General features: G+C 39.5%; 1 protein-coding gene across 3 annotated transcripts in view; it reads right to left on the bottom strand.

The window, feature by feature from the left end:
* Positions 1-22910, bottom strand: part of impdh1a (IMP (inosine 5'-monophosphate) dehydrogenase 1a) — a 62860-nt gene extending 39950 nt beyond the window's left edge. For 2 of the 3 annotated variants that reach the window (XM_062035314.1, XM_062035315.1), the window contains exons 1-5: positions 22306-22910; positions 22042-22159; positions 21624-21981; positions 16924-17022; positions 9927-9975 (exon numbers count right to left, since the gene is read on the bottom strand). In XM_062035314.1, the coding sequence (XP_061891298.1) occupies positions 9927-9975; positions 16924-17022; positions 21624-21853 (378 nt within the window). In that variant the 5' untranslated portion in view covers positions 21854-21981; positions 22042-22159; positions 22306-22910. Of the gene's footprint in view, positions 1-557; positions 916-9926; positions 9976-16923; positions 17023-21623; positions 21982-22041; positions 22160-22305 lie in introns of those variants that run through there. The other variant, XM_062035316.1, reaches the window with a different exon arrangement.
* Between the last annotated feature and the right edge of the window lie 1110 nt (positions 22911-24020).

The following is a 24020-nucleotide window of genomic DNA, read 5'->3' as shown; positions in this document are numbered from 1 at the left end:
TGATTTGGTACATGGTGTAATGATAAGTGTGACCAGTAGATGGCAGTCAAACATAAGAGACAAGTGTAGGCTGCACTGCGTGATGTGCTTCAACACACGAGTATTATTATGGTGTGTGTATAAGGTAAGACATTATCTGGCGTTTTGTTTTGCAATATTATGCAAAAGCAACTTTTCTTACCTTCTGGTACCTGCTGATCTGTATTTGGGATCTGCATGAATCCTGAAAAATTGCGCGCGTCCGTCTTTGTAGTCTGTGGCGACTCCGTAGTCGATAAGCTTCTTCTTTTTCTCTATCTTCTTGTTATGTGGCATCCGTCCTGCGCTGTTGCCACTTCTAATATAAAGTAGTGTAAAGTTCTTACTTATATCTGTCAGTAAACTCGCCATGAAAGCGCTAAAACATACCGGTGTAGTGAGTTTACATTAATCACCCGAGGAACTTTAGTTATTAGAGTTCCGGTCGGACCTTTTTTCACGGTGTTGTTGTTTCCAGATGAGGAGATGCTGCTCCGTTATTGATTGAAGTAAAGTCTGAATGTCATTAAAACGGTTACCTCCATCTTTTGACACTTCTTCCACTCCCGTCCTTGCACGCTACACCGCTACAACAAAGATGACAGGGAGAAGACGGCCCACAAAACGGCGCATCTGGAACGACTGTCAGAAAGCGGCTTGAAGATGATGTGTAAAACATAATCTATGCAACATTTTGACCAAAGAACCACCATTACATGTTATGTAGACCACAAGGACGTGTTTTCAATTTACAAAAAATAAATGATAATATGACTCCTTTATTGCGCCCTATAATCCGGTGCGCCTTTACCTTTGTGGAGGTTGCCCCCAAGTGGGTTCTTCAGACCCCCAAGCATCGACATGATAGCCCGTTTCAGGGTTCCAATACGGTTTTATTTTTCAACAAGTCTCTCGGGTGCTTTTCAGCAATTGTCTTTTTCTCCCTCGCTCTCGCTCCAACTCTCCTCCAGCTCCAACTCCAACTCCCACTCCACCACCTCTCTCCTCCTGGCTGCTGCTTTACAACAGAGCGACAGGTGATTAGATAACCAGGCGCAGGTGGGCCATCTACGCACCTGTCGCTGATTTCGAGGCCGGTCCTGGCACACCCCGCTTTGCTGCAGGCCCGCAGGCCACGCCCCCCTCCACAACCTTATATATGAAAAAAGATTTTTTTTAAATAGACTAGGGGTATCCAAACTTTTTTGACTGAGGGCCGCACACGGAAAAATTAAAGCATGTGGGGGCCATTTTGATATTTTTCATTTTCACACCATAACAAAATATATAGAATTTTTTATTTATTTTACCTTTAGGGGTCCCGGGGAACATAAAGGGTCTCAGTTATTAAAATGTTAAAAATAAGTCAAATTTTTATAATTATTTTTTATTTAACGCTTACAGTAAATCTCTATATCAACTTTAAAAAAAAAGGTTTTATGGCTTTTCTGTGAAAAACAACTTTGTTTTTTATAGTAAAACTGAAATATGCAGTATTTAATAATTAGAGCCCTAAAAGATCAATAATGCAGGACACCATTGATTTTAATTATTCAAATATTTTTGAGTAATCACAGTGAAAAGATAAATAAAATACCACTTAATATATTTGGGATCCAAAACGTGCCCCATTCATAAAGTGATACATTTTTATTTGTTTTTTTTTCAAAACTTTCAACACTTAAGTTACGAGATCAACTTCAGATATATTTGTCGATTTTACGTTTTAACTATTATTTTGTTTGTTTTGCTCTGTTGTCAAAGAAAACGTTGATGTTTTTATAAGGCAACTACACAATAAATTCAATATTTACCACATAAAACATTTTAAAGTGAAATATTTGAAGTAATTGGAACCCTGAAAATAATTCATTATATCATGGATTTTTTGTCTTTTTTTTCTTTGTTTTTTTGAGCAATGCCAAAAAAAAATTAAATAAAGAAAAACAAAAGAAAAGAAAAAAACTGCCTGCATGGCAGGGTTGTGTCAACATTGCAACTTTTTCTCGTTAGATTTCACCTCATTCCACTTCTTTTAATGTTATTTTTTGCAATAGCATTTCCAGAATGGGTGGCGGGCCGGTAAACAATTAGCTGCGGGCTGCAAATGGCCCCCGGGCCGCACTTTGGACACCCCTGAAATAGACCATTCATCGGCAGTGCGCCTTATAATCCGGTGCGCCCTATGGTCAGGAAAATACGGTAGTTAGTTACTATGGTAATCTAAGTCACAGCAGCTCAGATGAGGCACCAAACAGTGTGGTAGGGGAGTGTTTTTACGGAGTGTTTTCAGAGCGGCCAGCCTAAAATGCCGGTGATTTTTATAGCAAAGTTCTAAAGCTTAGTGATATATTAGGTATATCAGATTTTAGGTGGGGTTTTTTGTACCCTTCGCGTTCATACTTCGCTGCATTTTTGTTGTGTTTTCCTTGATTGTAAAATATTAAGATTAAAGATTAAAGTACCAATGATTGTCACACACACACTAGATGTGGTGAAATTTGTCCTCTGCATTTGTCCCATCCCCTCGGGGAGCAGTGGGCAGCAGCGGCACTGCGCCCGGGAATCATTTTGGTGATTTAACCCCCAACTCCAACCCTTTGTTGCTGAGTGCCAAGCAGGGAGGTTATGGGTCCCATTTTTATAGTCTTTGGTATGACTCGGCTGGGATTTGAACTCCAACCTACCGATCTCAGGGCGGACACTCTATGTCGATGGAGAGGGGGTGTGACGTTCATATGTTGTCAATATTCAGTGTTTTATCGGTCGTAGTTAATATTGTGAATCCCACATTCTTTATTTTCATGTACATTCTGGGTGTCTCATTCAGTAATAAAACTTAAATTCCATTCCGTTTTTTAAGGCGGTATGTCATAACGTTTCCAGCGTTCAATCAGACATTATTGTGAGGTTTTGTATTAGTGTTCCTAAAAATCAGATATGCTGACCCCCAGGCACATTTTTTTCCTCTAAATTTGGCCCCCCACCCCGAGTCAAAATAATTGCCCATGTCTGTCATAGATGATGGATTTTGAGAGTGTGGCACACCTGCCCTTATGCAAAGAGCAGAGCACGCGCCAACTCACTCAAATTCAATCAATCCCCTCGAATTATGTGCGTCCTTGCAACTTTGTCTAACACACATTTTGGCCAATCAGTGTCATTTTTGTTAATCAAATTAGCCTCCGAGCGCATGTCAACTGTCTAATCTAATCTTATTTGTTTTTTGTGTAGACGAAGCAGAAACAGCAACATGTAACAAAACATCAACGATTTTTTTGCTCAAATGGCACAATTGTTGTCCTCCAGTTTAGTCTTGTGCCAATAATTGGTTCCCTGCCGAAAATGGATTAGCTTGCACCGCTTGCTAAAGCTGCACTGCTGGGACTTTGTCTGTCCACAATTGATTACTACATTTATTCGGTCCAAAAAATGTCAGCGTTTGCCATTTATTTGGTATAAATGTGTTATTGATCCAATGTTGATGGGCTAAACCTCTTTTTTGTTTATAAGCTACATACAATATCAACTGTTTTTTGTCAATGCACATAATAAATGTGTTTGGAATGTATTAATTAAATCAATGCATTCTTGCCTGCCAAAAAGTGATTCAACATAATATTTTGATATTGACACAACTTATCTATGTATAAATAACTACCCTGACGAGTATCACATATGTCACAGTAAAGTACACACTGTACTGTTAATGTGTTGAAGTACTCTTCATAAAATTGAATTCAACCCAAAATGACTTTATGGTGGCTGCCGTAAACTGAGTTGTGTTCAAAAGTGTACATACACTTGTAAAGAACATAATGTCATGGCTGTCTCGAGTTTCCAATCATTTCTACAATTCTTTATTTTTTTGTGATAGAGTGATTGGAGCACATACTTGTTAGTCACAAAAACATTCATGAAGTTTGCTTCTTTTATGAATTTATTATGGGTCTACTGAAAATGTGACCAAAAGTATACATACAGCAATGTTAATATTTGCTTACATGTCCCTTGGAAAGTTTCACTGCAACAAGGCACTTTTGGTAGCCATCCACAAGCCAAACAGCTCAATTTTTGTTTCATCTGACATCACATGGACAAAGATAAGACCTTCTGGAGGAAAGTTCTGTGGTCAGATGAAACAAAAAATTGAACTGTTTGGCCACAATACCCAGCAATATGTTTGGAGGAGAAAAGGTGAGGCCTTTAATCCCAGGATACCATACCTACCGTCAAGCATGGTGGTAGTAGTATTATGCTCTGGGCCTGTTTTGCTGCCAATGCAACTGGTGCTTTACAGAGAGTAAATGGGACAATGAAAAAGGAGGATTACCTCCAAATTTTTCAGGACAAGCTAAAACCATCAGCCCGTAGATTGGGTCTTGGGCGCAGTTGGGTGTTCTAACAGGACAATGACCCCAAACACACGTCAAAAGTGGTAAAGGAATGGCTAAATCAGGCTAGAATTAAGGTTTTAGTATGGCCTTCCCAAAGTCCTGACTTAAACATGTGGACAATGCTGAAGAAACAAGTCCATGTCAGAAAACCAACACATTTAGCTGAACTGCACCAATTTAGTCAAGAGGAGTGGTCAAAAATTCAAGCAGGAGCTTGTGGATGGCTACCAAAAGCGCCTTATTGCAGTGAAACTTGCCAAGGGACATGTAAGCAAATATTAACATTGCTGTATGTATACTTTTGACCCAGCACATTTGCTCACATTTTCAGTCGACCCATAATAAATTCATAAAAGAACCAAACTTCATGAATGTTTTTTTTGTGACCAACAAGTATGTGCTCCAATCACTCTATCACAAAAAAAATAAGAGTTGTAGAAATGATTGGAAACTCAAGACAGCCATGATTTTATGCTCTTTACAAGTGTATGTAAACTTTTGACCACACATGTATATCAAAATAAAGGACATTGCAATACTTTTTAGAAGACACCATAAGGCAGTTTAGGGCTGATTTCAACATTTTAAAAGGGTAGTTTAACATGTAAACAGTACAGTTTGTACTGTATTGCAGGAAAGGAAAACCACAGTACCCACACTGCAAAAACTGAAATCTAAGTAAGATTAAATATCTCAAATAAGGGTGATATTTGCTTATTTTCTGTCTAAAAGATACATCTTCTCACTAAGCAGATTTTATGTTAGAGTGTTTTACTTGTTTTAAGTGTTTTGGTCCTAAATTATCTCAGTAAGATATTACAGCTTGTTGCTGAGATTTGATGACCTATATTGAGTAAAACATGCTTGGAACTAGATAGAATATCAGCTGTTGCAAAGCTGTGTCATCAACACTCACAAGTATAAAACTACTTTTTCAAAGTAATCATTTCTTATTTCAAGCATGAAAAAAAAAAATCATCCTTTTGACACAATTGTGTCTCATAATTAAAACAGATGACAGCCAAATGGACTTTGCTGTTTTATTTTCAATGAAACAATAGAAAAGACGTACTCATATAGTAGTACAGTTGGCACAGTACAGTAAACTAACTAATATTTAAACATTTGACATTTCAAACAATTTTGAACAGAAATAGTTCATGCACATTTAGTGGGTATGTGGGCTTGTATTAAGCCTCAGGGAGTTGAACGCCCCTGCCTTACATAGTTCCGGGTCACCCTTGGGCAAGGTGTAGCACCCGAATGCCCCCCCCCCCCCCCATCAGGGTTACGATACCCCCCATGAACTACACTAAAAGAGGATGCGTTACCCGGCCCGGAGGAAGCCCGGGGCCCTCCTCCGGAGCTAGGCCCGGAGGTAGGGCTCGTCAGCGAGCACCTGGTGGCCGGGCTTGCCACGGAGCCCTGCCGGGCACAGCCCGAAGAAGCTACGTGGACACACCATCTTCTCTGCCACGTGGGCCCACCACCCGCGGTCGGAACCAGTGGGGTCGGGTGCGCTGCCAAGTGGATGGCAGTGAAAGTGGAGGCTCCAGACGGACCAATTCGGGGCAGCAGAGGCTGACTTTCGGGACGTGGAACGTCTCTACGCTGGTGGGGAAGGAGCCTGAGCTGGTGCGAGAGGTGGAGCGCTACCGGTTGGATCTGGTGGGGCTTACCTCTACGCATAGCAAGGGCTCTGAAACCACACTCCTGGACAAGGGATGGACCTTGTTCACTTCTGGAGTTGCTCAGGGTGTGAGGGCACAGGCGGGTGTGGGGATACTCACGAATCCCCGGCTGAGTGCCTGTACGTTGGAGTTCACCCCAGTGGACAAGAGGGTCGCCTCCCTTCGCCTTAGGGTTGGAGGGGGGAAAACTCTGACTGTTGTTTGTGCATACGCACCAAACAGGAGTTCAGAGTATTCAGCCTTCTTGGATACCTTGCATGGGGTCCTGTATGGGGCGCCGGCAGGGGATTCCATAGTCTTGCTGGGGGACTTCAACGCGCACGTGGGCAATGACAGTGATACTTGGACTGGCGTGATTGGGAGGAACGGTCTCCCTGATCTGAACCTGAGTGGTGGATTGTTCTTCTGTGCTAGTCACGGACTTGTGATAACAAACACCATGTTCAAGCATAAGGATGCTCATAGGTGTACCTGGTACCAGAGCACCCTAGGCCAAAGATCAATGATCGATTTTGTAATCGTATCAGCTGATCTGAGGCCGTATGTTTTGGACACTCGGGTGAAGAGAGGGGCTGAACTGTCAACTGATCACCATCTGGTGGTGAGTTGGGTTAGATGGCAGGGGAAACCTCTGGACAGACCTGGCAAACCCAAGCGTGTAGTGCGGGTGAACTGGGAACGTTTGGAGGAGTCCTCTGTCCGGAAGGACTTCAACTCCCACCTCCGGCGGGACTTCTCTGCCATCCCTGTGGAGGTTGGGGACATTGAACAGGAATGGGCAATGTTCAAAGCCTCTATTGCTAAAGCTGCAGCTGCGAGCTGTGGCCAGAAGGTCTTAGGTGCCTCAAGGGGCGGTAACCCTTGAACACCCTGGTGGACAGTGGTGGTCAGGGAAGCCGTCCGACTGAAGAAGGAGTCCTACGGGAGTATGTTATCCCAGGGGACTCCGGAGGCAGTTGCAAGGTACCGACGGGCCCGAAGGGCAGCGGCCGTGGCTGTGGACGAGGCTAAGCAGAGGGTGTGGGAGCAGTTCGGGGAATCCATGGAGAAGGACTATCGCGCGGCACCAAAGCTGTTCTGGAAGACCATACGGCACCTCAGGAGGGGGAAGCAGGGAACCATCCAAGCTGTGTACGGCAAGGATTGGACTTTGCTGACTTCAAGTGAGGAAGTAGTAGGGCGTTGGAAAGAGCACTTTGAGGAACTCCTGAACCCAAATACATCAGACACACCCTCCCTGATAGGAGCAGGGCCTGAGGATGATGGGGGATCGACGTCGATCTCTCGGAGTGAAGTCACTGAGTTAGTTAGACAACTCCACAGTGGCAAAGCTCCGGGGGTTGACGAGATCCGTCCAGAAATGCTGAAGGCTCTGGGTGTTGATGGGCTGTCTTGGTTGATACGCCTTTTCAACATTGCGTGGAAGTCTGGGACAGTGCCGAGGGAGTGGCAGACTGGGGTGGTGGTTCCCCTTTTCAAAAAGGGGGACCAGAGGGTGTGTGCTAATTACAGGGGTATCACACTACTCAGCCTCCCTGGGAAAGTTTACGCCAAGGTACTGGAAAGGAGGGTCCGGCCGATAGTCGAACCTCAGATTCAAGAGGAGCAATGCGGATTCCGTCCTGGTCGTAGAACAACTGACCAACTCTTTACGCTTGCGGGAATCCTGGAGAGGGCCTGGGAGTATGCCTATCCAGTCTACATGTGTTTTGTGGATTTGGAGAAGGCGTATGACCGCGTCCCTCGGGAGATCTTGTGGGAGGTGCTGAGGGAGTACGGAGTGAGGGGAACCCTGCTGAGGGCCATCCAATCTCTGTACAACCAAAGCGAGAGTTGTGTCCGGGTGCTTGGATGTAAGTCGGATCCGTTTCCAGTGGGGGTTGGTCTCCGCCAGGGCTGCGCTCTGTCACCTATCCTGTTTGTGATTTTCATGGACAGGATTTCTAGGCGGAGTCGTGGCCATGGCGGAGAGGGTATACGTCTCGGGGGGCTAAAGGTTGCGTCACTGCTGTTTGCAGATGATGTGGTCCTGATGGCACCTTCGGTTCGTGACCTTCAGCTCTCACTGGATCGGTTCGCAGCCGAGTGTTCAGCGGCTGGAATGAGGATCAGCATCTCCAAATCTGAGGCCATGGTTCTCAGCAGGAAACCGATGGTTTGTACAGTCCGGGTAGGGGACAGGACTCTGTACCAGGTGGAGGAGTTTAAGTATCTCGGGGTCTTGTTCACGAGTGAGGGAAAGATGGAGAAGGAAATCAGCCGGAGAATCGGAGCAGCTGGGGCAGTATTGCAGTCTCTCTGCCGCACTGTTATGACGAAACGGGAGCTGAGCCAGAAGGCAAAGCTCTCGGTCTACCGAGCTATCTACATTCCTACTCTCACCTATGGTCATGAAGTGTGGGTAATGACCGAAAGAATAAGATCGCGGATACAAGCGGCCGAAATGAGTTTCCTCAGAAGGGTGGCTGGCATCTCCCTTAGAGATAGGGTGAGAAGTGCAGTCACCCGAGAGAGACTCGGAGTAGAGCCGCTGCTCCTTCGCTTGGAAAGGAGCCAGCTTAGGTGGTTCGGGCATCTCGTGCGGATGCCTCACGAGCGTCTCCCTAGGGAGGTCCTCGTTGCACGTCCCACTGGGAGGAGGCCCCGCGGCAGGCCAAGGACCAGATGGGGGGATTACATCTCCTCTCTGGCCTGGGAACGCTTTGGGATTCCCCAGGAGGAAGTCGCAAATGTTGCTCTGGAGAGGGAAGTCTGGGGGTCTTTGCTGGAGCTGCTGTCCCCGCGACCCGATTCCGGATAAGCGGTTGAAGATGGATGGATGGACATTCAGATAAATTCTTCAAAATTACAATAAAAAACATTTGGGCCGGGGGCCGGGCTGTATATATGCGCACTAATTGACTGAAAGAGCATGCACTTGGCGCGATGATGTCATGTTATCGATGGAAAAATGCATTTTTAGACAATATGATTTGCCTGAGCGGCTAGGAGACCCCGAGAGTAACAAGCGGTTGCCTTGTTGCCTTTCCATTAAGAAAAATAAACTAGTTTTTAGTATAAGTTTGCTGGTTTCAAGAAATGTAATGCCGAGCGCATATCATTATGTCAAGATAATGGCACTAGCATTCACTTCATTTAAGAATATTTTTCAACATATTGAGCAAAAAGGTCTCTTTTTTTTCTACCAATAAAAGTGCACTTGTTATTAGTGAGAATATACTTATTTTAAGGTATTTTTGGGTTCATTGAGGTTAGCTATTTTTACTTGTTTTGTAAAGTCTTGACAAGCCACATTTTCTTGTTCTATTGGCAGATAGTTTTGCTTAGTTCAAGTAAAATACCCCTCATTTTTGTATTTTTTTTTCTTGTTTTTGAACACTGACTTTTTGCAGTGAAAGTAGGGTGATATATTTCAACAAAGGTGTGTAATGCTGGTAGATTAGGTCGTTTAGCCTTTCCCACAGAACACCATCTCTGTAGTGTTGCATTTGCGGCACATTTGTTAACCAAATGCAAGTTTTGTTTTTACGCGGCCACACAGAAAACCTAACCACTAACACGCGATCATTAGAGGCCAAGTTCTCTTGCTCAGTGTTGGAGGACACAGGTGTGACCAATTTATGAGCACCTGCTCGCTCAGCAAGAACCCATGTGACCAGCGCATGAAATCTATTCCACGTCCCAGTAGAGTTTGCAAAGATGAAAACAAGGCGAGTCAAATAAACAACACAGCGTCTCACTGAGCAATAGAGCCGGAGTAGATGAGGATAAATGACTACAGCCTTGCACAGAGTTGTAAAAAAAGTGAAATGATACTCACCACTTCATCACAAGTAAAATCTATGAACCCAGGTAGGATCAAGAAGTCACTGGAAGGGAAAACAAACTTTTTGTCACCTGGAAATAGAAGCAACTGTATGCAAACACATTCAAGCTTTTTAGAACACTTACTTTGATACACCTCGTAGTCTTATTGTTTACAAACTAATACTGCTCAGTTTGGCTTGACAAGAGTTGGATAGAATATTTTTGAAACAACAGTAATAAATATATTGTTTTTATAATACTTATTTGTCAATCAAAAATAATTGTCACTTTACACCACAAACTATTTGCCATTTGCCAAGATTTAAAATGTCATTTCACAAAATGTTTGTAGTTTTAAAAGCTATTCACTTATTTTTAGTTGTTGACTTTACATCATAATCTTAACTTTAGCATTACATTTTATATTTTGTCTATTTTTGTTTAAAAATGATAACATTTTATATATATATATATATATATATATATATATATATATATATATATATATATATATATATATATATATATATATATATATATATATATATATATATATATATATATATAATTTTTTTGTGATAGAGTGATTGGAGCACATACTTGTTGGTCACAAAAAACATTCATGAAGTTTGGTTATTTTATGAATACATACAGCAATGTTAATATTTGCTTACATTTCCCTTGGCAAGTTTCACTGCAATAAGGCACTTTTAGTAGCCATCCACAAGCTTCTGCTTGAATTTTTGACCACTCCTCTTGACAAAATTGGTACAGTTCAGCTAAATGTGTTGGTTTTCTGACATGGACTTGTTTCTTCAGCATTGTCCACACGTTTAAGTCAGGACTTTGTGAAGGCCATTTTAAAACCTTCATTCTCGCCTGATTTAGCCATTCCTTTACCACTTTTGAGGTGTGTTTAGGGTCATTTTCCTGTTGCAACACCCAACTGCGCCCAAGACCCAACCTCCGGGCTGATGATTTTAGCTTGTCCTGAAGAATTTGGAGGTAATCCTCCTTTTTCATTGTCCCATTTAAAGCACCAGTTGCATTGGCAGCAAAACAGGCCCAGAGCATAATACTACCACCACCATGCTTGACGGTAGGGATGGTGTTCCTGGGATTAAAGGCCTTACCTTCTCTCCTCCAAACATATTGCTGTGGATTGTGGCCAAACAGCTACATTTTTGTTTCATCTGACCACAGAATTTTCCTCCAGAAGGTCTTATCTTTGTCCATGTGATGTCAGATGAAACAAAAATTGAGCTGTTTGGCCGCAATACCCAGCAATATGTTTGGAGGAGAAAAGGTGAGGCCTTTAATCCCAGGATCACTAACCATTCCAACCGTCAAGCATGGTGGTGGTAGTATTATGCTCTGGGCCTGTTTTGCTGCCAATGGAACTGGTGCTTTAAATGGGACAATGAAAAAGGAGGATTACCTCCAAATTCTTCAGGACAAGCTAAAATCATCAGCCCGGAGGTTGGGTCTTGGGCGCAGTTGGGTGTTCCAACAGGACAATGACCCCAAACACATGTCAAAAGTGGTAAAGGAATGGCTAAATCAGGCTAGAATTAAGGTTTCAGAATGGCCTTCACAAAGTCCTGACTTAAATGTGTGGACAATGCAGAAGAAACAAGTCCATGTCAGAAAACCAACAAATTTAGTTGAACTGCACCAATTTAGTCAAGAGGAGTGGTCAAAAATTCAAGCAGAAGCTTGTGGATGGCTACCAAAAGTGCCTTATTGCAGTGAAACTTGCCAAGGGACATGTAAGCAAATATTAACATTGCTGTATGTATACTTTTGACCCAGCACATTTGCTCACATTTTCAGTAGACCCATAATAAATTCATAAAAAAAGCAAACTTCATGAAAGTTTTTTGTGACCAACAAGTATGTGCTCCAATCACTCTATCACAAAAAAATAAGAATTGTAGAAATGATTGGAAACTCAAGAAAGCCATGACATTATGTTCTTTACAAGTGTATGTAAACATTTGATGGAGACTGTATATATGCATGGATGGATGGATAGCTGGATGGATATATACAGGGACGTGCACATGATTATAGAGGGGCGGGGGCTCAAAGTCAGAAAAGGGCAGGAATTCTTTTTTTTGGTCCTTTACACAATATGGAAATTAATGTAAAATTAAGTTTGCTAATAGGAAGCTAACTACTTAGCTGTGTGTCCTTTGTAGGTAAAAGTGATTGCCATTTCTTTTGTGTCAACAAATTATGGTCCTAATGACTTAATTCACATTATCATAGGCTTGGAAGACATGAAAAGCAACAAAACACTGGTTTATTATTAGGCTATTTATTGTTAAAGATAAGCACTTTAATATTGAACATTGAACAGTACAACATGAACTTTGAAAAAAAATACAAAAATAAATACCCAAATGGAAAAAACTTCAATGTGAAAATCTGTCCTTCTTCCCTTAACTTGATGAAAACACCATCAAGTTGTAATTTATGGTCTTTCCCACTTAATGCTCAGATTAAACAACTGAAACGCAATACAGGGCCAAAAATATTGACCAGGGGCCAGTAGGGCTGTATCCTTGCTTTTTTTGGCATTGTGCTGCAGGCATAATCAACATGAATCAAGTTTAAATACAGATGGTAATATTCCTAACAGATAACCTACATCTTATATCCCCAGAATGCTGAAATTATTACTATTATTAATAATAATAATAATAATAATAATAATTATTATTATTATTATTATTATTATTATCATTATTATTATTATTATTATTGTTATTATTATCATTATTATTATTTTGTTAACCCACACAGTAATAGCAAAGTCACAATAAACTTTATATCTAAAACTCTACTGTGAGAAAAATGTGATCCGCCGAAAACACAGTGCATTTTATTTTGAAAATTAACCCGGTGTTTTATTTTGTATTTTGTTCACTACTTCCTGTCCCGCACGATCCGCTCTGCTCTGTGCGGAATTGATGCGGCGTGCTCAATTGATGCGCCGTGCTCCGACGTCCGGCAAAAACAGAAGCTGACACATTGAATAATAGAATAATACAGCGTTTTTCTGAAATATTACCCATATTAGATGCTGAATAAGTGGACGGCGACTAGACCATAACTCACAGGTTCAAGTTGCTCCACTGTCACGTCTCAGGGGCGCAGTTGGCTCTCTCTCCTCTCACTTATTCACTCACTCGCACTCTCTCTCTCTCTCTGGCGGAAGCGGCAGGCTCAAACAACCCGGTATTACAAGAAAACGTGGAGTTTTTGTACCGCTGTTTTTTTTTTTACATCTCTGACAGGAATTTATTAATGTTGTTTAAAGGGAAAAAAAAACCAAAAAAACCACACACACAGGCAGAGGGCACTTTTTAAGACGAGGCAAAAAAAAGGGCAGGGGCTCGAGCACCCATAGGGCCCTATGTGTGCATGTGCCTGGATATATATATATATATATATATATATATATATATATATATATATATATATATATATATATATATATATATATATATATATATATATATATATATATATATATATATATATATATATATACACATATGTATATATATATACACATATGTATACACGATTCAAATAAAATCTTGTTTAAACATCCCTAAAACGCTTGATTTAAAGAATTGCAAGTTGTATATTGCTTGTTTTCAGAATAAAATACTTATTTCTATCTTAATAGTCCTGCTAATTTCTAGGTCAGCATATATTAATTTAGGATGTTTTATCAAGTAAAGTTACCTACTTGTATGGACAGATAATTTCACCAGTTTTTAGCATTTTATTTTTTCCCTAAAATCTAATATTTGTATCTTATATTTTGTCAACTCTTTTTGCAGTGTATTGGTTGATTTTTTTGGGTTAAGTAAGCACTTGTATTGGATCTTATTAGATTGTGCAGATATGCCTAATATTATGGTCATTATATTAGCTTTTGTTTTCATAAAAAAACGTATTTTTTTTAAACTAAACATGTATCATCATTGAATTTTTAAAGCCACTGAAATGCTTGGAATTATATCCCTCCCGCAATGATAAACCCTGCATTTATCCCCCCATTAGGGAAACTACAGTGACAATATTATCTCACGCAAACTCACACAGCTTTTAATGTCCATAGCTGCACTCAGTCATCCTCGAAAGTAGTATTACTCGAAATAATCCTCCATATAAAAGCCATGCAGATCTTTTTTTCCCCCGAACAGTTCATGGAAATGTTACCACTCTGGTGAAATGTACAGTACACTGCAAAAAATCAGTGTTCAGAAACAAGAAAAAAAAATACAAAAATTAGGGGTATTTTATTTGAACTAAGCAAAATTATCTGCCAATAGAACAAGAAAATTCGGCTTGTCAAGACTTTCCAAAACAAGTAAAATTAGCTAACCTCAATAAACCCAAAAATACCTTAAAATAAGTATATTCTCACTAATAACAAGTGCACTTTTCTTGGTAGAAAAAAAGGGACCTTTTTGCTCAATATAATTAAGTAAATGCTAGTGCCATTATCTTGACATAATGATATGCGCTCGGCATCATGATTTTTTTTTTTTTCATGCTTGAAATAAGAAATGATTACTTTAAAAAAGTAGTTTTATACTTGTGAGTGTTGATGACACAGCTTTGCAACAGTTGACATTCTAGTTTCAAGCATGTTTTACTCAATATAGGTCATCAAATCTCAGCAACAAGCTGTAATATCTTACTGAGATCATTTAGGACCAAAACCCTTAAAACAAGTAAAAGACTCAAACATAAAATCTGCTTAGTGAGAAGAATGATCTTTTAGACAGAAAATAATCAAATATCACCCTTATTTGAGATATTTAATCTTAATTAGATTTCAGTTTTTGCAGTGTATGTACGCTACTAGGGATGTGCGAGTCATTCCAAACTTACTAGTACTTGTCTCAGTTAACTCCTTAACTTACTCATCACTGCTACAACTAACTAAATTGAAATACAAAACCGGGTAATGTGACTAAATGTGCAACTGTTACTAAAACTGTCGTGTAAAGTCATGTAAAGCAACGGTTCTGGGGCCTGATCTAAAGAACTGTGATTGGAATTCTGATTAAAAGTCTTCGTACGTTATAGACCCCAAAACTAACTGAACAAAACTATTGACTTACAATACCTGGCACACCCACTTCATCATGCAATTTATAGTGCAAGGGTGCCTATTGGCGATGTGACATTTGCGAACGAGTCATGTCTTTTGAACAACTCTTTTAAATGAACGAAGAGAGCTGATTCCAAGTTGGAAGTTGTTTGTTTTTTAGGCATTTTTGTATATAGATGGCACTTATACTGCTGTACCAGGAAGGAGGAGATATTAACGCCTGAAAAACAGTAACTTGTTGTCAAAGCTTCGGAATATGCAACCACCTTGTAGAATGCATACAGTAAATGCACAACATTTTCACAGACGAAAAAGTCTGTTTTTTACTAAATAATAAGTAAAACAAATATACACACTTCTATATATTTTGTGTTTATAATGCTTCCCTGTTAGTGTTTTAGTCTTAGTATTTTATCTGTTTTAATGGCTGAGCTTTTATTGTTGTAAACATTGGTTCGTATTGAAGCACTTTAAGACGTATTTAAATGAAAAGTGGTACTGAAAACATTTTGTTCTTATTATTTATTATTTCTGGCGGTGTTGTGGCGTCTGACTCGGTTCAGCGGTCCTTGAACACTCCGTAAAAACACCCCGGTCTCGTATTCCTCTACATGAAGAACGATCACTCTGTTTTTACACTGCAAAAACTGAAATCTAAGTAAGATTAAATATCTCAAATAAGGGTGATCTTTGCTTATTTTCTGTCTGATAAGATAATTCTTCTCACTAAGCAGATTTAATGTGAGAGTGTTTTACTTGTTTTAAGTGTTTTGGTACTAAATGATCTCAGTAAGATATTACAGCTTGTTGCTGAGATTTGATGACCTATATTGAGTAAAACATGCTTGAAACGAGAATATCAACTGTTGCAAAGCTGTGTCATCAACACTCACAAGTATAAAACTACCTTTTTAAAGTAATCATTTCTTATTTCAAGCATGTAAAAAAAAACTCATGACTTTGACACAATTGTGTCTCATAATTAAAACAGATGACAGCCAAATGGACTTTGCTGTTTAATTTTCAATGAAACAATAGAAAATACGTACTCATATAGTAGTACAGTTGTTATTAGTGAGAATATACTTATTTTAAGGTATTTTTGGGTTAATTGAGGTTAGCTAATTTGACTTGTTTTGGATAGTCTTGACAAGCCAAATTTTCTTGTTCTATTGGCAGATAATTTTGCTTAGTTCAAATAAAATACCCCTAATTTTTATTTTTTATTTTTTCTTGTTTTTGAACACTGACTTTTTGCAGTGTAGAAAGCACAGCTTGTAAATTCAATGTGCTAAATTTAATAGTTTAGTTGCTCAGGAAGCTATGTGTTTAAAAGTTTAGATTAAAGTTAAGGGGAAAGACGTTAATGTTTCTTGTTTTCATGTTAGCATCTAAGCTAGCAAGCTATCGCCAGTCAGTCTTTGAGTTTATCAACATAGTTATCAATCACAGTTTTTTGACAATATTTATTTAAAATGATAACACTATTTTTTTCACGGTTATCAATAAGACTGTTTATAGATACATCCCTAATAGGAACTCATTTTGTGTATTAGTTAGTGAATTACAACAAAAGAGAAGAAAAAAGTACTGTAACTGTATGCATAAGTGCCATGACACATGGTTCATTAAGACCAAGACACAACTGTTGTATATAGTCAATAACGTTAGCATAATATTTGATTAAATGTGAAGGACAAGTGATTTAAATCAGGGCAGTGGGTGCAAGATTCTGCACATGCGCTTTAGTGACGTGTGAATAAAATTCCACTTCAGTGAGTGACTTATAAGATCTCCAGTCAGTAAAATAACTAGTATGTACATGGTTACAATAACTAGTATGTGCATGGTTACAACACCTGCATCTTACTTGTATCTGAGCCCATCGCCAATAGCAAAGAGCTGCTGCGCTGTCAAGCCATCCTCAGGAACGTAGCCTGTGCCTCCGCTGATCAGGTAGTCGGCCGTGCTGAAGTATAAACACACATGGGCTCAGAACGCGTGGTTAAGTAAGTCCGCCACATTTGTAAGAAGCATGCTTTTGTGCAAATAGTGACAAAATCAGCGTAAGTAGTGCCAAAGTGTCAAATCTTCACTATCTACAGTCGTGGTCAAAACAGACAGCCATAATGTCATGGCTGTCTTGAGTTTCCAATCATTTCTACAACTCTTATTTTTTGTGATAGAGTGATTGGAGCACATACTTGTTGGTCACAAAAAACATTCATGAAGTTTGCTTCTTTTATGAATTTATTATGGGTCTACTGAAAATGTGAGCAAATGTGCTGGGTCAAAAGTATACATACAGCAATGTTAATATTTGCTTACATGTCCCTTGGCAAGTTTCACTGCAATAAGGCACTTTTGGTAGCCATCCACAAGCTTCTGCTTGAATTTTTGGCCACTCCTCTTGACAAAATTGGTGCAGATTAGCTAAATTTGTTGGTTTTCTGACATAGACTTATTTCTTCAGCATTGTCCACACGTTTAAGTCAGGACTTTGTGAAGGCCATTCTAAAACCTTAAATCTACACTGCAAAAAGTCAGTGTTCATAAACAAGAAAAAAAATATACAAAAGTTAGGGGCATTTTACTTGAACTAAGCAAAATTATCTGCAAATAGAACAAGAAAATATGACTTGTCAAGACTTTCCAAAACCAGTAAAATTAACTAACCTCAATGAACCCAAAAATACCTTAAAATAAGTATTTTCTCACTAATAACAAGTGCACTTTTCTTGATAGAAAAAACAAATATGAGACATTTTTTCTCAATATGTTGAAAAATATTCTTGAATTAAGTAAATGCTAGTGCCATTATCTTGACATAATCATATGCGCTCGGCATTACATTTCTTGTATTTTCCCATCGATAAAATGAAATCATCGTGCCAAGTGTGTGCTCTTTCAGTCAATTAGTGCACAAGGAATATATATATATATATATATATATATATATATATATATATATATATATATATATATATATATATATATATATGTATATATATATATATATATATATATATATATATATATATATATATATATATATATATATATATATATATATATATATATATATATATAGCCCGGCCCCGACCAAATTTTTTTTTATTGTAATTTTGAAGAATTTATCTGAATGTGTATGAACTATTTCTGTTCAAAATTGTTAGAAATGTCACATGTTAAATGTTTAAATACTAACTGTCAGTTTACTGTACTGTGCCAACTGTACTACTATATGAGTACGTAATTTATATGGTTTTATTGAAAATAAAACAGCAAAGTCCATTTGGACGTCATCCGTTTTAATTATGAGACACAATTGTGTCAAAGTCATGATTATTTTTTTCATGCTTGAAGTAAGAAATTATTACTGTAAAAAAGTAGTTTTATACTTTTGAGTGTTGATGACACAGCTTTGCAACAGTTGATATTCTAGTTTCAAGCATGTTTTACTCAATATAGGTCATCAAATCTCAGCAACAAGTTGTAATATCTTACTGAGATCATTTAGGACTAAAACCCTTAAAACAAGTAAAACACTCTAACATAAAATCTGCTAAGTGAGAAGAATTATCTTATCAGACAGAAAATAAGCAAATATCCCCCTTATTTGAGATATTTAATCTTACTTAGATTTCAGTTTTTGCAGTGTAGCCAGATTTAGCCATTGCTTTACCACTTTTGACATGGGTTAGGGGTCATTGACCTGTTGGAACACCCAACTGTGCCCAAGACCCAACCTCCGGGCTGATGATTTTAGGTTGTCCTGAAGAATTTGGAGGTAATCCTCCTTTTTCATTGTCCCATTTAAAGCACCAGTTCCATTGGCAGCAAAACAGGCCCAGAGCATAATACTACCACCACCATGCTTGACGGTGGGAATGGTGTTCCTGGGATTAAAGGCCTAAATAAGAGTTGCAGAAATTATTGGAAACTCAAGACAGCCATGACATTATGCTCTTTACAAGTGTATATAAACTTTTGATCGCGACTGTATGTCAAACAAGCTAATTATTCTGTTTCTATTGACACTTGTGAGGATTAGTTGATTGAAATGCATTCCTCAACCACGAGTTAAAAGGTCTGAAAACATAGTTGAGCTTTTCACTCTGGTAAAAACAGCAAGTCCAAGCAAATCGAACAAGTGTTCAGTTGGGTTGAGGTTAGAACTGTTGGCAAGGCCACTCTCAAATTCTGGTGGTAATGTCTGATACATACAACTGTACAAAGGCCAGCGTTTTGTACGAGAGAGTTTGGGTCTCCATTATTAAGGAATGGGTTTACCATTGTTTACAGTACCTCATGTCAATCTCTGTCAGCATTGGGATTATCCTCAATAATGACAAGTCTTGGAAACTCAAACATAGGCAGTGAAGATTAAACACATTTTACATGGGCACGGTGAGAAGGAGATAACTACCACATGACAGCATATACGGTATTTCTATTTCTGAAGGACTGCACAAAATAAGGTGAAAATCTGTCAAAATATGCACTACTGTGTTGCTCGTCTTCCTATTTATCTGAAAAATACACAACATGGCGGCACTGCTATTTAACCCAAAAGCTGGACCCCATTAGTCACACTTGACTTGAAATCTCTCACACATCTCAAATCACTCAAACAGTCCTTAGTTATTGTCCCGAAAAATAAACGACTCCTAAATAAATGTAATTGTTTACCAAGGAGAATAAAAATGTGTTGCCGTACCGTGAAGAAATGTTTCATGAGATCAGAGTGCATCATGTAATATGTGTAACTTTATGAGTGTGTGCCATTTAAAAGGTTGCGTCTGTTGAGTGACACGTGACGTGTTAGCTCAGGGTGATTCAGTCCCTTCAGGAATTCGCCATAATCGCACCAATTCACGCAAATTCAACTAATCCTCGCTTTTGTCCAATGCCCACAGCTTCCCCGCACATTTTGGCTGATCATTGTCAGATTCGTCAAACAAATATGTCCCTGAGCGGCGTTCAAACGTGCGCGTCAACTGGCTAATCAAAATATATGGTTTTTTTTTGTGGTTTAGACGAAGCAGGAACAGCAACATTAAACAGTATATCAACTATTTGTTGCTCAAACGCCACAACTGTCGCTCCGACCTTCTTCTGGTTAATGTCTAAAGTGCTGAGCTTCCTGGCGTAACATGGACAAATATAAGACCTTCTGGAGGAAAGTTCTGTGGTCAGATGAAACAAAAATTTAGCTGCTTGGCCTCAATACCCAGCAATATGTTAGGAGGAGAAAAGGTGAGGCCTTTAATCCCAGGAACACAATACCTACCGTCAAGCATGGTGATAGTAGTATTATGCTGTGGGCTTGTTTTGCAGCCAATGGAACTGGTGCTTTACAGAGAGTAAATGGGACAATGAAAAAGGAGTATTACCTCCAAATTCTTCAGCTCAACCTAAAATCATCAGCCTGGATGTTGGGTCTTGGGCGCAGTTGGGTGTTGCAACAGAACAATGACCCCAAACACACGACTAAAGTGGTAAAGGAATGGCTAAATCAGGCTAGAATTTATGTTTTAGAATGGCCTTCCCAAAGTCCTGACTTAACCGTGTGGACAATGCTGAAGAAACAAGTTCATGTCAAAAAACCAACACATATAGCTGAACTGCACCAATTTTGTCAAGAGGAGTGGTCAACAATTCAACCAGAAGTTTGCCAGAAGCTTGTGGATGGCTACCAAAAGCGCCTTATTGCAGTGAAACTTGCCAAGGGACATGTAAGCAAATATTAACATTGCTGTATGTATACTTTTGACCCAGCAGATTTAGTCACATTTTCAGTAGACCCATAATAAATTCATAAAAGAACCAAACTTCGTGAATGTTTTTTGTGACCAACAAGTATGTGCTCCAATCACTCTATCACAAAAAAATAAGAGTTGTAGAAATGATTGGAAACTCAAGACAGCCATGACATTATGTTCTTTACAAGTGTATGTCAACCTTTGACCATGCACGACTGTATGTATTACATGCATGCAAAGCATTCTTACCACAATCCATAAGGGGTACCACCTGGGCCGCATTAACTTAAGGGGCCGAGGATGTTCTGGGGTTCTCCAGAACCTCAAGCCCCAGGCGAGCCCGTGCATAAAGGCGGACATGGGTACCACATGTGTCATTTACAGTCATTCGAGAAAATTAGGACACCCTAAGCAGTAGCTGTCTTTAGAAATGTTTCCATCTTGGCAGAGCTATACACTCTACTTAGTGCCATTCTAGGTACGGAAAACAAAAGCCCTTTGTCTTGCACACATGCTCTTGCCAGACCCACTGCAAACGACAGTGTAATCACAGGAAGTGCGGACAAAAAGAATCCGTCCTTGTCAGGGAAAACCTTGTCTGCACTTTTAAGACAGCATGCTCAGTCGGTAAGAGGATTTGGGTGGAAGTCTAAATACGTGATAAATGGACTTGTAAATGTGCACGGGAAACTAAGAAAGTGAAAACACCTTGGACTTGGTAGTGAAGTGTTTTGATTTGAACAAGTTGTGGAGTGATTTTCTGGTTGTACTGTAACCTTACATGTATGCTGTGAGTGACACTAACCTCTCTGGTTCATACCCAGCTTGGATACGTGTCGCACTATACCGTTGTGCAGCCGTCTCATGCCCATGATTATGCGTCGTTGGTTGGACATAGGTGCTATAAAGGTGGTCCCCATCCTTGTTGGGCATATGGGGACTTGCTGGTTCCATGTCCCCTACGATCCTCCTGTAGTCAATCTGGTAGTTCTCCCTTTCCCCTTCCCCAAAGCGGTCATAATTATGACCTTCCATCTCCAGGAAATCCAGGGCTACAGCTTACGGTCAGCAGGGGCCTTGACACTCCACACTCCCACAGCGAGTCGCACTGTCACACTAAGTGGGCCCAGCACCACCCAACAGACATACACACACCAAGTTTGCTGTTGAGATAAAAGCCCATTAGAACCATGCCAGCCCTTAGAGTGCATGTTCACACTAACCTTTCAGACACACCTGACATCGGCTGATATTGTCCTGTCATCTGTTTCTGTAGCTTGTCCCAAACAAAAAGGAGATGTCACTCAACAAGTCTTGATTTCTTAGTTACTCTGGAAAATCCTTACAAAAGTGAAGAATATTGGCAATTAAATTACTTTCAAATACAAGAGGCAGCATAGCACTAATCTAGCACATCAGTCTCTCAGCAGTCATTCTTGTATTGCTTCTAGCAGTTGGGGAGACTTTTAGTTTGTTATGTTATTCACCTTACGGTCCCTACGGTATGAGCTTCAGCTGGGGATGGGAGTCAATTCTTAAGTGGCAGAGATCACTCCTCCCTGGAGGCTCCCTGGAAACCAGCACTGTTCCGATAGGTTATTCCTGCCAAAGGTTCTCACCACTGTTTCTACTGCAGCTTAACTCTGCTTCTGACAGTAGCAGACGTCACTCTGCCTCAAAGAGGATTGGAAATGTTAATACAGGATGGGGTGGAGTGAGGTGGGTGTGTAGGGCGGAATGACGCTGAGAGAGAGAGGGAGAAGGATGGGTCAAGAAGACACTCGAACCTCTCGGAGGATTAGCATGGTGTGAATGTGCGTGTTTTTGCCAAGCTCAAGGAGACGGATCTGTGAATGAGACCTAGGTCAAGTCCCACAAAGCTGCTGGTAGGAGGTTTTGACCCTTTGAAGGTAGAAAGAAGGGAGAAGCCAGACCTGTTTTTTTGTAAGTGAGTTAAGTATGTTTTAACATGTTTTTTTTCTAAATACACAAACACAAAAGTTGAATGTAAAGTTAATCAGGGTGATTTGACAATCCTCTGCTTTAACTTACCAAATATATCTATCCTCTATGGCAGGGGTGTCAAATATATGGCCCGAGGGCCGGATCAGATTTTATCCGACCTGCGGGATGAGTTTGCTAAGTATAAAAATTAACTTGTTTTTTTTAAATGAAAGAAACATCCGTTCTAAATGTGTCCACTGGATGTCGTGATAGCTTTGTATCTTTGTAGATGACGCTACATATGTACATTTTGATATCATTTTTTTATCTTGATAGATTGAAAATGTATCTCAGGATTCTAAGAACATTAGTGTCTTATTGAGTAAAAAAAACAAATTTTTGTATTTGCAAACCTTACAAAAGCATATGTTTCTAGAAAAAATCACAATGATTAAGATTTAAGGCAGTGGTTCTTAACCTTGTTGGAGGTACTGAACCCCACCAGTTTTATATGCGCATTCTTTAGTGAAAAATAAAATGTTTTTTTTTTCAAATTCAAGACAAAGTTATATGTTTTTGGTAACACTTTAGTATGGGGAACATATTCTAAGTAACAAATAATTAATTCAGAGTTATTTGGACACTAGGGGAACATTCTAAGTAACAAATAATTAATTTAGAGTTATTTGGACAATAGGGGAACATATTCTAAGTATAAAGACTTAATTTAGAGTTATTTTGTTAGGGTTAGGGTCAGGGTTAGAGGGTTAGGGTTATAATAAGGCCATGCCGAATAAGGCATTAATAAGTGCTTAATAATGACTAGTTAAGAGTCAATATGTTACTAATTTGCATGTTAATAAGCAACTAATTAATGGTGAATATGTTCCCCATACAAAAGTGTTACCATGTTTTTTTACTGGTGCACAAAATGAACCGTGCATGAACATCACTTTGTTCAAACAACAAAACCAACACAGTGCATAAACTCACAACAAATTACACACCTGCAAACCAGTCAGCTGTTGCTGTATCCGTAATACGCCGATAGGGAGAAGTTTGTATTTACACGATGAGTCGGGTGTGTTTTGACCTCCGCTGAACCCCTGAGGCCGACTCACCGAACCCCTAGGGTTCGATCGAACCCAAGTTAAAAACCACTGAATTAAGGCATTATTAGACATACTGCATGTTTTGTTTAGGAGTTATAATTAAATAACTGTCATATTGAGTATGACAGTTATACTCCAACATAATC

The sequence above is a fragment of the Entelurus aequoreus genome, linkage group LG24, assembly GCF_033978785.1.
Source record: "Entelurus aequoreus isolate RoL-2023_Sb linkage group LG24, RoL_Eaeq_v1.1, whole genome shotgun sequence".
Taxonomy (NCBI): Eukaryota; Metazoa; Chordata; class Actinopteri; order Syngnathiformes; family Syngnathidae; genus Entelurus; species Entelurus aequoreus.
This window is presented reverse-complemented; position numbering and strand designations above follow the sequence as displayed.